We start from the raw sequence: 16,331 nt of genomic DNA on the forward strand, positions 1-16,331 counted from the left end.
AACTTTTCAGGCGTGGGCGTGTGTACGGTTGCTTTTGGGTAGATATATGCTTGTACCTCTACCTCTAGAAAGAACAGTGGGCCAATCCCAGCACTTCGGGAGGCTGAGGCGGGCAGATCACCTGAGGTCAGGAGTTCGAGACCAGCCTGACCAACATAGTGAAACCCCGTCTCTACTAAAAATACAAAATTATCCAGGTGTGGTGGCGCATGCCTGTAATCCTAGCTACTCGGGAGGCCGAGGCAGGAGAATCACTTGAACCGGGGAGGTGGAGTTTGTGGTGAGCTGAGATCGCGCTATTGCACTCCAGACTCAGAACAAGAGCGAAACTCCATCTCGAAAGAGAGAGAGAGAACGAACGAAGGAATGAACAAACAGTGGGCCAAAGTAAAGTGTACAGCATTGGTCACATAGTAAGTGCTCAATAATTACTTATTAATTTACTGATTAGGTGACTGTGCAACTGTGAGTGGTTTTCAAACTTGAGTGTGCATCAGAATCACCTAAAGAGCTTGGTGACCACAGCGTGCCGGTCAGTATCCCAGACTTTCCGACTCAGCAGGTCTCTGGCGGGGCCCAGGAATGCACTTCTCACAAGATCCCAGCGATGCTGACGATGCTGACGCCGCAGGCCACACTGTGAGAAGCACCGAGCTAAGGGAAGAACCAATTGAATAACTGGTTGGTGAGTGGCAACAGCATTCCTGTGCAAGGCAACGAGTCTGGTTTCCTGAGGCAGGTGTGGGAGTGGGTGGCACAGGGTGAGGCACACAGATTGGCCCTTGATCTAGGCCTCAGGTCCTCTGGAGGCACGGCTTCCTCTGCCTTCTGAGAGGTGCCTCTTGTTCTGCTGGGCCTCACAAAGACAGGCCACCAGGGGGTGGGGACGGTGGGGACACAAGCCAGGTCCTCTGCCACCAGCCCAGCACCCGGGACCGGGTGAACCACGGGGCAGGCAAGGCTAGAACCAGCCCGAAGAGTTCCCTGTTCACCCCAGGGCGGGACGCAGACGACCTGGGAAGTCTGGGCTCAAACTGCCCCCACCACACCCTTCAGGCAGAGGGCTGCACCCTGAGACCGAATGAGATGGAGACACAGAAAAGGGCTGGGGACGGCAGAAGGCTGTCGTAGCACCATTTATTGTCCCAAGGAAGTACACACACCTGAGGGCCCCTCCCCACACAGGGAAAAATGAGAAACAAGTGAGAACAATACAGACTCTTTGGAACTGAGCGGGGTGGGGAGGGGAACTTCTCCCTTCCCTCAGATTTCACCCAGAAGCCTGGAACTGGCTTCTGGCCCTGGCCCCCCAGTGGGCAGACTGGGGTTACCAGCTTCACAGAGAGGTCGAAGGGGGCAGAGGAGGCCCAAAGCCCAGCTGCAGAGGACCTCAAGGCCCTCTTCTTCCCCAGGCTGAGGGGCAGGGAGAGCTGTGGCCGCCATGCCCTGACTCCTGGCAGCATTCCGGGCAAGCCACCACCCGCTCTAGGCACCAACCCTCTTAATGAAGGGAGACCAGCCTGGATGGCGGGGAACCCTCCAGAAGCCCAAGAAACCGCAAAGGGCCCAGAGGAGCCGGCAGGAGGATTCCTGAGTGGGGCATCCAGGAGCAAAGGGAGGTACTGGGTTCTGAGTGCTTTACAAAAAATAGTAAAAAAAAGTTTAGAAAATTAAATTGAGAAGTATAAAAACAGTTAAAACAGCCCCAACCCACAAGGGAAAATGAACCAATCAATAAATACACAGCCGGTGCGGGAAAGCTGTGGGGGAGGGCCCAGGTCCTAGGGCTGGCGGTAGCAGTAAACACCATACAGGCGGCTCTGTGGGTCAGGGAAGCCAAAGCTTCGGACCCCAGGCTCTGGGGGCCCGCAGTTGGGATGCGGGTGAACCACAGGGTAGCGGGCGCTGCCATCTGCCAGCCAGCCAGCGTCGCAGCGGTCCAGGCCCTGGAACCTCCAGGCAGCAAAGAGCTGTCCCACCTTGGCGATGGTGGCACCATCTTCCTGGCAGGCCTCTCTCGCCTCCGTCAGCGTCAGCTTCTCAGGGTGCTCCAGGTAGTACACCCGCCCTGCAGGAAAGGGGGCGTGAGTGTGGGGCTGGGCAGCAGGCAGCCAGAGAGCACAGCGAGGCCTGCAGAGATGCCAGCTCCAAAGACCCATCTGAGCCGAGAGCTGCCATGCTGTAGGCATCTGCAGAGAACACCTCAAGGAACACCTCCTGGTTTTCACCCTCTCCCAGCGAGCCCCATCCCACCTGCCGTAGAACCGGGGTCCCTCCAGTCATGTCTGCACTCCCCCACCAGCCTTCCCCATTTGCACCCTGGGCGGGCTCCCCACCTGGGCTGGACCAGAGTCTCTCTCTCATTCAGGCATTTACGGAGCTTCCCCCACCACACCCACCAGACAGGGGGCTGCGCCCTTAGACCGAATGAGATGGAGACACAGGAAAGGGCTGGGGATGGCAGCACCCGCTATGTGCCAGACACCTTTCCAAGGGTTGGCATATGGCACTTGAACCAGCTTCTGTTTCTACTTGCTCATCTTCCTACGAAATGAGCTACTTTGTGAAGACAGGCTGTGTTTTATTTGTCTGTGATTCCCCAGAGCCTAGACTAGGTCCCAGCATATGGTAGGCACTCCGTAAACATTTGATGAATGAAGAAACCAACGATGGGCACGGAGCAGCAGCAGCAAAGCAGTCGGAACTCAACCGATGGGCTTCAGGGTTGGCTGGTGCCCTTGGCCCCCAGGTGGCAGTGCCAGCAGAGCAGGCAGAGGGGGCCAGAGCTCCCCAGAAGCTGCCCTCTCACAGGTCCCGGATGGGCACCAACCCTGAAGGCCTGGGTGTGGCCATTCCACTCACCCTTGAGGGCAGTGGCGAAGCAGAACACATCATAGCGGTGCAGGCGGCGGTGGCGGGGGCCGTAGCTTCGCACGCCAGGGGCCAGGCCAGGGCCGCCGCAGGGCTGGCGGGGCAGCATGATGGGGTACTGCACCGTGGCGTCCTGGAGCCAGCCCGCGTTGCACCAGTCCAGGCCCTCCTCCCAGGCCCGGAAGAGCTGCTCAAAGGAGGCCACCGCCGCACCCTGCTCCGCACACACCTGCTGGCCCTCGTGGAAGTTGAGCTGGTAGCGCCCCTGGGGAGACTGGTAGGGAAAGACCACACCTGCCGGGGAGGAAAGAGGAGCTTAGCGGGTGGCCAGGGGCCCAGCAGCTGGATACCCCGATCTCCTCCCACCCACACTGAGACACGTGCTCCCTGCAACACACACACACACACACACCGTCCCTCAGAAAAACTCAGCGAACCTCTGCACTCCCGTCCATTGCCACCTCTCTCCTGAGATCAGCTGGTTCCCAGCAGTACGCAGAAAACATTCAGGAGTTACGGTAATTAATTAATTAGTCAACTAATGTCCCCAACGATAGAATGGAAATGAAACCTAATTCACAAGGCTGTCCCAGGCCCCTAGTGAGGTTGCGTATCTTCTGCAGACAGGCCCAGGCTTTGGGCTGCAGGGCCCGGTTTGACTCCCAGCTCTCCTCTCATTAGCTGGGACCCGATCGTATATGTTATTATGAATGTGGAAGTTTCCTAGGAAAATGCAAGAAACTTTCCACATGGGGCAGATAATTGTCAGGAGGAGGAGAGGCCCTGGAGGCTGTGGGGAGAGGCTGGTGAAGGGTCCTTCCATAAGCGAGGCTCAAAGTCAGGGAGGTCCTGGGGCAGGACACTTCTCTCCTTGTGGCCGGGGTCTGATAGGGGCCACAGGCTTCCCTCAAAAGGTATGTTCATGTTTGAAATTTTACTATAATAAAAAGTTTTGAAACTTTTGAGATTCAGTCTCTACCAAGTCAATGAAACCTGACAGTAGAGGTGATCCTAGAGGTCTGGGAAAGACACTGGTTGGCTGCCTTTGTTTACCCAGAGTCCTTGGAATCTCCTCCCTGTGCCAAGGACCTGAGAATAGCCTGAGTCCCAAACCTCCAATCTCACCAGACACGTGGAACGCAGGCACCTGAGCAAAGCCACGCTGGGTGGCAGGGAAGCCCAGTGGGCCCTGACCGTCAGCTGGTAGCCTCCATGTGTTTGCAGGGGGACTATTTCATGGCTGGTTCCAAATTCCTAGCCCTCGCAGCCCTGAGAATGGGGTGAGGGCTCCCTGTTTCTTTACGCTGCCCCTGCAGACCCCAGACCAATGACTCTTGCAGGTTCTCCCCAACTGCACTGCCACCCCAACTTCAGGAAGGAGGAATGTGGCCCCTCTGAGCCACCATCTAAGCCATGTGGACACTGGTGGCAGAGAGAGAGAATGAATTTCAAGGATGTACATTTGATCTTCATCACCACTGAGGGAGGTAAAGGAGGAGTGACTGTGATTCCCTATTTTACACCTAAGAGGCCAAGAGCTCCGAGGCGGGTGAGGCATTTACCCAGATGTCACAGCTGGGACGGGCTGGTGCTGGAGTCACGTCACCTTCCTCTACCCCCGAACTGCCTCCCTAACATGTGGGAAAGATAGGAGGACACACGGCCCCATCCTAGAGACAGAGAAGCCAAATACAGATTAAAGATCAAACAGGGACCCCATATACAAGATTAGCTTGAAGGGTGTGGCTGGTTTGGACAGCACTAGATTTGTTTGTTTTTTTTAAAGGAGGTTTTTACAGAAAAATCCGGAGATCTCACATAAAAATAGAAGCTTATCTCATCAAGCCAGAAAATCTGGCAGAGCAGGGCCTGCATTCTGGTGTGGCATCATCAGCTGGACCTGAGTAGGGCAGGGGTTCCCTGGGGACAGCATGAGGGCTCAGGAGGGTGCCCAGTCCCCCCGACTCCCATCAGCTCACACTGGGCTGCCTCATTCGCTTGTGTTGCCTGCTACCTTTGCTTAAATCTCAGCCCTGTCTCTAAGCTGTGGAGCCAGCTCTGGTTTTGCTCTCTGAATGGGATATGAATGAGAGCGGGTAGAGAGGGGAACAGATTCTAGAGGCTGGGTGCTTGCGTTCAGACCCCAGCTCTGCCATTTACAAGCTGTGTGACCTTAGGTAAGTTACTTGACCTCTCTGTGCCTCAGTTTCCTCACCTGTAAAATGGGGGTGGTAACAGTAGCTTCCCCCTGGGGTTGTTTTGAGGATTAAGTACTTTTAAATGTCTGAAGCACAGAGGACTGGATGCTTTCTCTGGTCCTCTCCACTCTGCTCTGAGGTCCCAGTGTCACCCAGTCCCTGCCAGGGTCTCACCCCGCAGCTCCAGCTCCACCAGACCGCTCTCATCCTCCAGCCCGTCAATGACCTCACAGCGGTAACGCCCATAGTCCTCCAGCCGCAGATCCTGGATCTCCAGCGACACGTCATGCTCCTTGTCCTGCCGCAGGTGCACGCGGCCTTGGTAGTCCCCAAAGGTGCGGTGCCTCAGCCCGATGGCCACCAGCACGTCCTTCTCTGGGGCCCCATTCTCAGACAGCTTCCACCATTTGATGCGCACGCGCCTCGGGGAGACCAGGGCTGGCTCATAGCGGTAGCGGCAGGGCAGGATCACGCTGGTCCCTTGGTAGGTGAACAGGGTCTCCTCGGGTGTCTCCACCACCAGCTTCACTCCGTTGAGGAGGTCTTGGGGGAGAGGTAGGGGGCAGATGAGACCTGCTGCAGCACGTCTGTACCCCTGCGAGGGCCACCACACACCTCATCTGCAGCTCCTCCAGGCTCAGATTGCAAAAATGGCCACCAGGCTCCACCCCTCCCTGTATCCACATGTTCTGCAACGTGACTTTGCGTCTGCTTCCATCCAGAGATGACCTTTATCCCCCCACCCCCTTGAATCTGTGCTGGCCTCACCACTTGCTTTGACCAACTGAATGCCTTGGAAGTGACTGCTCATCATGCCTGTTCTGAGCATAGGTCCCAGGTGGCCTTGCTGCTTCCACCCTCCTCCTTAGGACTTTGCTAGTTACCATGAGCACGTGGCCGAACTCGCCTGCTAGAGGATGAGAGACTACACAGGACGGAGACAGGTGCCCCAGTCAAGGCCATCCTACAGCAACCAGCCCCTCGCTGACCTGCCCACCAGGGGCAGGCACATCTGCAAGACCCAACTGCAAGACCTGAAGAAATGGAGCCCACCCCGAAATGCTGACCCACAGAATCATGAGCTAAGCAAATGGCTGTCATCTTAAACAAATCACTACGTTTTGGGTGGTTTCTTATGCATCAAAATCTAATGATGCAGCAGGCAACCAGAGCCTCCCCACATGAGGTATGTGGCCAGGACAAGTGGCCCTGACAGGGATCCCTCAGAGTTTCCTTCCCCACCACACTGGCCAGAGGACAGCACAGCCCTGGCTTCAGTCACTGGTCCAACTGTCCACCATGCCTCTTCCCAAACACCAAGCAGCCTAGTGAGCTAAGGGCAGAACTTCTAAAGGAGACTACGCTCAGGGCTCAGAGTTACAAATACACACAGAACCCAGCATGCAACAAAAGAATCAAGTTCATAGGCTAAGGCTGCCTCATCTTTAACTTGGGAGCCCCTACTGGGACCTCACTGTTTCATTCTTTTGGGTCTGGACTTCAAGACATGCTTGATTTACTCAAGGTGGGGACAGGGGCCAGGCACAATGGCTCATGCCTATAATCTCAACACTTTGAGAGGCCAAGACAGGAGTATCACTTCAGGCCAGGAGTTTGAGACCAGCCTGAGCAACATAGCGAGACCCTGTCTCTACAAAAAGTGTTTAAAAACTAAACGAATATGGTGGCATGTGCTTGTGGTCCCAGCTGCTCAGGAGGCTGAGGTGGGAGTATTGCTTCGGCCCAGGAGGTCAAGGCTGCAGTGAATTATGATAGTACCACCGGGTGACAGAGCAAGACTGGGTGACAGAGCAAGACTCTGTTGCTGAAAACAAAATAAAAACAAGTTAATTAATTAAAAAGGTGGAGGCTCTGGGCATGGTGGCACATGCCTGTAGTCCCAGCTACTTGGGAGGCTGAGGTGGTAAGATCGCTTGAGCCCAGGAGTTCGGGGCTGTAGCGCGCTATGCCGATCAGGTGTCCGCACTAAGTTTGGCATCAATATGGTGACCTCCCGGAAGCGGGGGACCACAAGGTTGCCTAAGGAGGGGTGAACCGGCCCAGGTCAGAAACGGAGCAGGTCAAAACTCCCGTGCTGATCAGTAGTGGGATCGCACCTGTGAATAGCCACTGCACTCCAGCCTGGGCAACATAGCAAGACCCTGTCTCTAGGAAATAAAATAAAAATTGGAGACAAGGGGACAGCCTGAAGGGTAGGCAGAAGACAGAAAGGGAGGTTCCCTGTAGAGGAATGACGTGGAAAATGAGCTATACCGAACGTGGCGGGTTCCCACATGCAGAGGCCTCAAAACGTGGTCCCAGGCCACCAGCATTAGCAACACCAGGAATGTGTTAGAAATGCACATTGTTGGGTCCCGTGCATCAGAAACTCTGGGAATGGGCCCCGCCTCCAGGGGACTCTCAGGCTCGTTCCAGCTGGAGCTGCCCTGGTCTGCAGAGGCAGTAGGTACAGAGGTTTGGAGTCAGGCTAGCCAGGCCTGCATCTTGGTTCCACCTTTTCCCAGCTGTGTAATCCAGAGAAGTCAAGCCTCAGCTTCCTCATTCGTATAATGGGTTAATTACAGTTTCTACAGAGGGCTGTGGTAGGTTCACATCAGGTACGGCAGGACACCTGGCACACAGAAAGTGTCCGATAGAGATGAAGCAGGACTATCATTTAGGGGTCACTTCCTTGGCTCTTCCCAACTCTCTGAACTCTCCTGAGTAAAGCTACGTTTGAAGCTTTGACCTGAATAAAATGAAAATGTACATCCATATGATAAAATCTATCCAGCCATGTAAAACAATCTGGTAGATGTATATTCATTCATTGATTTAGAAAACGATTTGTATTCCATGAGATGATAAGAGAGGCCACAAAATCACATGTACGGCATGAGCTGAGTTTTGTTGAAGAAAGTTTCTTAAATCATAAAGGAAAGCTCAGCCAGGTGCAGTGGCTCACATCTGTAATCCAAACACTTTGGGAGGCTGGGGTACGCAGATCACTTTGAGGCCAGGAGTTTAAGACTAGTCTGGCCAAAATGGTGAAACCCCATCTCTACTAAAAATACAAAAACTAGCTGGGTACGGTGGTGCATGCCTGTAGTCTCAGCTACTGAGGAGGCTGAACTGGAACGATCTCTTGAGCCGAGATCACACCACGGCAATTCAGCCTGGGAGACAGAGTGAGACCCTGTCTCAAAAAAAAACAAAACAAATAACAAAGGAAAGGAAAGGCTAGAAAGAGATTCCTAAAATTTTAGCAGTGGTTCCTCTAGGTGGGGAGACTACCTATGACTTTGCTTGCATATTCAGGGACAAAGGGGGAGAGAAAAATGTGACGCTGTCCTGGTAGTGTGATGAAACCAAGGGTAGGAAGTTTTTTAAATTTCACAAATCTCATTAAAGTAGCGCTTGTACAACTACATAAATTCTGAAGAAAAAAGGTATGGTCAGCTAAACAATGGCTTCCCAAAACACCCTAAATCCTGATCCCTAGAACTTCTGAACATGACCTTATGTGGTAAAGTGGACTTGGACTTTGCAGATGTGGTTAAACTAAGGATGTCGAGATGGGGAGGGTATCCTGAATTTTCCAGATGGTGTTTAGAGGGAGGCAATGGGAAATTTGCATATGAAAGAGAGGGCCACGTGACCTTGGAGGCTGAGACTGGAGTGAGGCAGTAGCCTCCTGAACTGGAAGAGGTAAGGTAAGAACAGATTGTCCCCGAGAGCCCCGAGAGCACAGTCCTATTCACACCTCGATTTCTGCACAGTGAAACTGATTTTGGATTTCTGGTGCCTAAAATGGTGCGAGAATACATTTCTGTTGTTTCAAGCCACTATGTTTGTGTTAATTTGTTACAGCTGACCTAGGAGACCAATAAAAAGGGGGGAGTTTCTCTGCAGGCACCATCATCTGCTGAAAGGTAGAGGGGCAGTTGGGAGTCACCCAGCCCCTGCACTCACTTGCAGGCTTACACATCGTCTCTGAACCAGGCTGTGAGCTCTTCATGGCAGCTGCTGGGTATCACTGAGAACAGTAACCTGATTCGATCCTTCCACAAACAAGTGGAATAAGTTTGTCTCTTTTTTTTTTTTTTTTTTTGAGACAGAGTCTCCCTCTATTACCCAGGCTGGAGTGCAGTCACATCATCTCAGCTCACTGCAACCTCCGCCTCCCAGGTTCAAGCAAGTATCTGCCTCAGCCTCCCAAGTAGCTGGGATTACAGGTGTCTGCCACCACACCCGGCTTTTGTATTTTTAGTAGAGACGGGGTTTCACCATGTTGGCCAGGCTGGCCTTAAACTCTTGACCTCAAGTGATCTGCCAGCCTCAGCCTCCCAAAGTGCTGGGATTACAGCTGTGAGCCACCGCACCTGGCCCTCAACTTGTATTTTTAATAGCTGTGTGATCTGGACAACTGAATCAACTCTCCCTGGGCCTCAGTTTGCTCATCCACAGGAAGGGAGGATAACAGAATCTACTTTCAGGCTGTGAGGGCAGGCAGCATCAATTCAGCCTGGTCAGCACGCATGCTGTGCTGGTGGTTAAAAACGTGTATTTTAACACTTGCCTACCTCAGGGCTTTTGTGATTTTTATAGATGACATATGCAAAGTATCCAGAAGCATGCCCAACCCATGATGGGCGCACAATAACTGCTACTTTCAACAGTTCCCTACCCAAGGCCACACAGCTACTGAGAGGTAGAATTATAAGATTCAAACTCGGGCTGGGCACGAGGGCTCATGCCTATAATCCCAGCACTTTGGGAGGTCGAGGTGGGTGGATCACCTGAGGAGTTCGAGACTGGACTGGCCAACAAGGTGAAACTCCATCTCTACTAAAAATACAAAGTTAGCCAGGCGTGGTGGCACGCACCTGTAATCCCAGCTACTTGGGAGGCTGAGGCAGGAAAATCGCTTAAACCTGGGAGGCAGAGGTTGCAGTAAATGGAGACCATGCCACTGCAGTCCAGCCTGGGCAACAGAGATGGTCTCAAAAAATAAAAATAAAAATAAAAAGATTCAAACTCATATCTATTTGACCCCAAGCCCCCTTTCCACTAGGGGGACATATTTAAGCCGGACCTTAAACAACTGGCAAGACTTTTAGGAAAAGTAAAAAGCCTAAGTGAATTGGGCCCCATGACTAAGGGGCTGGCAACACAGGGAAAGTCCTTCCTCTGTCTTAGGCACGCTGGTCCACTACAAGGGCCCTGCTGGGACATGGCTGCTGCATCGGGCCGTGTCCCTGTCCCAGCCTGGAACCCACAGATCACAGCAGGGGCCAAGGAGGTCTAGATCACCCAGGGGAGCAAAGAGCTGCGCGTGGGAGGTTGCCTACCTTTGCCTTGGCCATTGCCTGCGTTCTGATCGTTGGCGCTGTTGGCATAGTAGAAGCCATTGTAGAAAGGCAGTCCGTAGGCGCCAGGCAGCAGGAGCGGCAGGACCAGGAGCAGCAGGCCCATCTCCTCATGCCACGGTGACCTGGGCCAGGCTGGGGCCCCCGGGCAAACTGGGGAGAGGAGGAAAACAAGGCAGCTAGAAAAGCCGGGCGGCGCGGCCACGTCCCTCCGCTTCGGCACCGCACACTCACTTGCTCAGCTGCTCACTGCGGAACACCTTCAGCCTGCGTGCCGGACACTGTTCCCGGAGCCAAGAAGACAGCAGGGACCAGCGAGATGGCGGTCCTGCTTTCAGGGAGCGGCACCCCAAAGGCAAGACGGGCAATAAACAGACAAATCATAAGAAGGAAGTAGCAGGCAGCTAAAAGACAGTAGAGAAAAGTAAGCAGGACGATCTGACAGGCTCAGTGTTTTTCAAGCCAGAGGTTTGAATTTGAAAGGTTGTGAGGAGTGTTTTTTAATGACACCAAATAAACTAGACTAGAATAGAAACTATGAGGGCGCATAGATGGTACGTTAAGTAAAGACGAACCCTGCATTGAGAAACTTTTGTTCCAGTCCACCAATGTCTGTGGGAGGTGAGGTAAAGGGTCACAACGTAAAATGTAGTTCTTAATCCTCGTCAAGGTCAAAAACAATGTTTTTCATTGTAAAGTTATTTATTATTATTATTTTTACATGCTAATGTTTTTACATACTGATGTTGACTATATATCTTTGCCCAGGCTGGTCTCAAACTTCTGGCCTCAGGCGATTCTCCTGCCGTGGCCTTGGGCTGGAATTATAGGTATGCGTCCGGCCTCTGTGCTCTTTTTATTTAGTTTGGTTTGGTGTTTGTTGTTGTTATTGTTGTTGTTTTGGTTTAGTTTATTTTTTATTTTTTATTTTTTTGAGACAGGGTCTTGCTCTGTTGCCCAGGCTGGAGTGCAGTGGCACAATATAAGCTCACTGCAACCTTCACCTCCTGGGTTCAAGAGATTCTTGTGCCTCAGCCTCCCAAGTAGTTGGGATTATAGGTGTGCACCACCATGCCCAGCTAATTTTTGTATTTTTAGTAGAGACAGCGTTTTGCCACGTTGGCCAGGCTGGTCTCGAACTCCTGACCTCAAGTGATCTACCCACCTTGGCCTCCTAAAGTGCTGGGATTACAGATGTGAGCCACCGCACCCAGTAAGGTAAAAAATACATATTTTTATTATTTTTTTGAGACAGTCTTGCTCTATGACCCAGGCTGCAGTGCAGTGACATAATCTTGGCTCACTGCAACCTCTGCCTCCTGGGTTCAAGTGATTCTCCTACCTCAGCCTCCTGAGTAGCTGGGATTACAGGCGTGTCCTACTTTAAACAGTTCCCTGCTCAAGGCCACACAGCTACTAAGAGGTAGAACTAGAAGATTCAAACTTGGGCTGGGCATGGGGTCTCATGCCTATAATCCCAGCACTTTGGGAGGTCGAGGTGGGTGGATCACCTGAGGAGTTCGAGACTGGACTGGGCAACAAGGTGAAACTCCATCTCTACTAAAAACACAAAAATTAGCCAGGCATAGTGGCACGCACCTGTAATCCCAGCTACTTGGGAGGCTGAGGCAGGAGAATTGCTTGAACCTGGGAGGTGGAGGTTGCACTGAGCCAAGATCATGTCATTGCGCTCCAGCCTGGGCAACAAGAGCAAAACTGCATCTTAAAAAGAAAAGAAAAGAAAAAAAAAAAGAATTATGAAGAAAAGATCAGCCCTGTGCCCAAGAATGACAACCCAGGAGGAAGCTGGTCGTTTTCCTGTGCTCTCTGAGAGAGGAGCAGCACACGAGGCCCGAGGTTTCACATTAAACTCGTTGACTTTGGGTCTTGGCTCTGCCACCTACTAGCTGGGTGATCCTGGGAAACTCATTTGACCTCTCTGAACAGAAAACTTCCTCTCTCCAGAGAAGACTAAAGGGGAACTCAGGGGCTAAGGTCAAGTACAGCCTTGAATGCTAAGGTTGATGCACAGGACAGGGTCCTAGGTGGAGTCGGGAGTGGCAATTGCCATTCAGTTGCTGCCTTGCCCCAGGTCCATCTCTGACCATCTGAGGGAAAGGATGGGCAGTCTCCGCTCCCCTACCCTGGCTATCCAGCCACCAGCTCCTCAAGACCACCACAGAGGTGCCACCAGCTGGAAGGCCCAAGACCAAGTCAAGCTATCCCTTGGCAGTGGATAGCTCCCCAAATCAGCTGGAGTCCTGCCTGGGCACTCAGACCTGGGCTCGGTATTGGAGCGGGACACACTGCATCCTGCTGAGTTACTTCCGGCAAGTTCAACTATCTGTGCCTCCATTTCCTCATCTGTTAAAAAAAAAAAAAAAAAAAGGCTGGGTATGGTGGCTTACACCTGTAATCCCAGAGCACTTTGGGAAGCTGAGGTAGGTGGATCACCTGAGGTCAGGAGTTCGAGACCAGCGTGGCCAACATAGTGAAACCCCTACTAAGCCTCTACTAAACCTCTACTAAAACTCTACTAAAAATACAAAAATTAGCTGGATGTAGTGGCAGGTGCCTGTAATCCCAGCTACTAGGGAGCCTGAGGCAGGGTTATGACAATACTAACCAGAAAACACTTTTGTGAAGACTAAGGGAGAGAATACCTGCAGGGCACTTAGAAAACTGCTCAATAAGGAGCAAGCACGGGGAGAACACAGCCTGAAACTACACCTGTGAGAATTGCTTGAACCTGGGAGGCAGAAGTTGCAGTGAGGCAGTAAGCCGAGATTGTGCCACTGCACTCCAGCCTGGCTGACAGAGCAAGACTCCATCACACACACAAAAAAGGAACTTGATGGGCTGTGGTGACAATTATGGCATGTAGCAGATGCTCAACAAATGAACATGGCAAAGATTTCAGTCTCTAGAAGGAGACTGGCCACCTGGATTCAGTTCTGGCTCCACCCACATACTAACCCTCTGTCATGGAACAAGTCACTGCACCTCTCCGAGTTTCAGTTTCTTCATCTGTAAAATGGGGGTCACAAGCTGGGCATGGTGGCTCATGCCTGTAATCCCTGCACTTTGGGAGGCTGAGGTGGACACATCACCTGAGGTCAGGAGTTCAAGACTAGCCTGACCAACATGGAGAAACCCCATCTCTACTAAAAATTCAAAAATTAGCTGAGTGTGGTGGTGAGCACCTGTAATCCCAGGTACTCGGGAGGCTAAGGCAGGAGAATCGCTTGAACATGGGGGGCAGAGGTTGCAGTGAGCTGAGATCGCACCATTGCACTTTAGCCCGGGCAACAAGAGCAAGACTCCTTCTCAAAAAACAAAAACAAAAAAAAATGGGGGTTACGACAATACTAACCAGAAAACACTTTTGTGAAGACTAAGGGAGAGAATACCTGCAGGGCACTTAGAAAACTGCTCAATAAGGAGCAAGCACGGGGAGAACACAGCCTGCAACTACACCTGTGAGCAGTTGGCACAGTCAAGTCTTACATCGTCTCAGTGGTTCTTTCTCCTCTCTGCCTAGAGAGAAAGTGGTCACCACTGCCTCCTCTTCACAGTTGAGGAAACCAAGGCCAAGAGTGTGGAGATCAGTGAGACATTGTTTTTGTCAAATATCTCGAACTTAGAGAAAGTTGACAGCCAGCCCTTTGCTTTTCCCAGGCACCTCTTCCCTAGGGATGCCTCCACCTACGAACAATAAGCTGAGCCTGGGTTTGGAGGGAGGGTGGCTGCCACCTCCCCGTCAGGTGCACATCAGCACTGGGCTGCCAGGAGTACAAGTCCCCCAGGTACGAGCAGGAGGCAGCATCACCCGCGAAGTCTGCCCAATCGCGGATCCCAGCGAGAAATCTGACATCCCTGTCCCTGTTTGGACAAGGCATGACGCGCACCTTTGAAACCGGCAGCCCCCAGGAAAATGAAAGCGGGACGCGTTTCCTACCAGCACTCCCAGCAGCTGGCCCAGGCAGCGCTACAGGAGAGGAGCCAGGGCCCTCTCAATCGCCACCCCGCTGCTGCAGGGAGCACAGGTACTCCCGAGGGTCAGCGTTGGGCACCGACGGCCGGACAGGGTCACAGGCTGCCTACGGCCACCCAGCGGGCTGGTGGCAGGACTGCGTCCAAGTGCCGCGCTGTTTCCATCCTGGCGGCGCACGAGCCTCTGTTCCTCCCTAGGGGTCGCCATCCCCCACCCAGGGTTCTGCCCTCCACCCTCCCTGCCCTTCTGGCCTCGCTGTGCCTGGGGCAGGAACCCTGGTGAGCGAGGCCTGGAACCCACAGGCATCCGTTGCGTTTGCCCCAGGGCTGCCAGATCGGGCCCGCTGCGGTCCGGAGGTGCAGGTTGCCCCCAGCTCCTCCCAAGGCTCCCGGCCCCCGGATTATTCACAGATGCCCAGGAGCAGACTGGGGCGCCGCGGACGGCACTGGAGGCAGAAGACCTTGGACACACGACACGGGAGGGCGCCGAGCGGTCCCCGGCGGAAAGGGGACTGGAGATGGACTGTGGTCTCGGAGGCCACTGGGTCCATTCGGGCTCTGCGCCCTCGCGGTGGGCACGAGGGTCCCACGGGAGTCCGCCCGCGCCCCCGCGCAGCTCCCACCCCACCTGTGCCCCGGGCGCCCCTCGCCCGCGATCACAGCCCATCTCAGCTCTGGCCTCCGCAGTGCCCAGCCCACGCCTCCTGCCCCTTCCCCGACCCTGCCCGGGAGGACCCGCAGGGCACCCAAAGCCGGAGGGAGAAACCCGGCCCGCACACGGCCCGCACACAGCCCCAGAAGCCCGGCGACCCCGGAGCCAGGTACCGTCCTCAGGCGGCTTCTCGACAGCTAGAGCGCTCGGGGGCCGCGAGCTGTCCCGGTCCAAGACGGCAGTCGGATCTGGGGAGCTTAAAAGGCCAGAAAGGAAGCGGCAGCAGACAAACCCCCGTGCTCCCGCTGGACCAGCCCCTTAAAGGAACACGAGCGCCTAACCCTCCCAAGGGCTGGCACGAAGGGAGGAGTTGCTGCAGACTTGAGCGGTCTCCGGACTTGCTGGGAACCCCCGCAGGATTTCAGGTCTTGGGAAAGGAGAGTAGGGGTGGAGTAGGAACGTTTGAGGAGGGGAGCTCCCCTTTGAAAGCCTAGTTTGCCAAAAACAGTGGGAGTAAGCAAGGAAGCCACTGTCCAGCATTCTGCTACCAGCTAAGCCTGCTACCCACCTTTGGGCGTGGAAGAGGTGAGACTTCTGTATTACTTTCTTTTCCCAATAGAAAGCAATGGAGTGAGGCTGGGCGCAGTGGCTCACGCCTGTAATCCCAGCACTTTCGAAGGCCGAGGCTGGTAGATCACCTGAGGTCAGGAGTTCAAGACCAGCCTGGGCAACATGGTGAAACCCCATCTCTACTGAAAATGCAAAATTAGCTGGGAGTGGTGGAGCATGCCTGGAATCCTGGGGAGGCTGTGGCAGGAGAATCACTTGAACCCAGGAAGTAGAGGTTGCAGTGAGCCAAGATCATGCCATTGCACTCCAGGCTGGGCAACAAGAGCAAAACTCCATCTCAAAAAAGAAAAAGAAAAAAAAAAAAAAAAGCAAGGGTTGCTGACATCCTCCTGCCCGAGTTTGCCCATGATGAAACACTGGCCACATTCCTAACTCACTGTAAGGCACACAGCAGGTGCTATCCTCGGGACATGGGGCTTGAATGAGTGGTCCCTGGCTGGGAGGGAACCACAGGATGGAATGTCTCTGCAGCTTGCAGGGACAATCAGGCTTCTGAGTGGTCCCCCAACAGGGGTGGGCCTCCCTTCAGAATCCAGCTATCAACACCACCATCCAGGAAGCCGTTCAGGATGCCTCTGTTTGGACAGGGTGTTTTATTTCCTGTCCAGACCAATGGGG

At 53.5% G+C, this 16,331-nt stretch overlaps 1 protein-coding gene across 2 annotated transcripts; it reads right to left on the bottom strand.

Annotated features, from left to right (window-relative positions):
• Positions 1-1,121: 1,121 nt before the first annotated feature.
• Positions 1,122-15,382, bottom strand: HAPLN3 (hyaluronan and proteoglycan link protein 3). Of its 2 annotated transcripts, XM_039479874.2 has the most exons (6): positions 15,257-15,334; positions 10,673-10,766; positions 10,421-10,591; positions 5,244-5,612; positions 2,863-3,165; positions 1,122-2,068 (listed from the first exon to the last, which is right to left on the bottom strand). In XM_039479874.2, exons 3-6 carry the CDS (start codon positions 10,542-10,544, stop codon positions 1,782-1,784), a joined length of 1,083 nt encoding a protein of 360 aa, XP_039335808.1. In that variant the 5' UTR covers positions 10,545-10,591; positions 10,673-10,766; positions 15,257-15,334; the 3' UTR covers positions 1,122-1,781. The 2 variants fall into 2 exon arrangements, with proteins under 2 accessions (XP_039335808.1, XP_003921686.1); XM_003921637.4 differs by lacking the exon at positions 10,673-10,766 and having other exon boundaries at positions 15,257-15,382.
• Between the last annotated feature and the right edge of the window lie 949 nt (positions 15,383-16,331).

Source organism: Saimiri boliviensis, chromosome 5 (assembly GCF_048565385.1).
Source record: "Saimiri boliviensis isolate mSaiBol1 chromosome 5, mSaiBol1.pri, whole genome shotgun sequence".
Taxonomy (NCBI): domain Eukaryota; kingdom Metazoa; phylum Chordata; class Mammalia; order Primates; family Cebidae; genus Saimiri; species Saimiri boliviensis.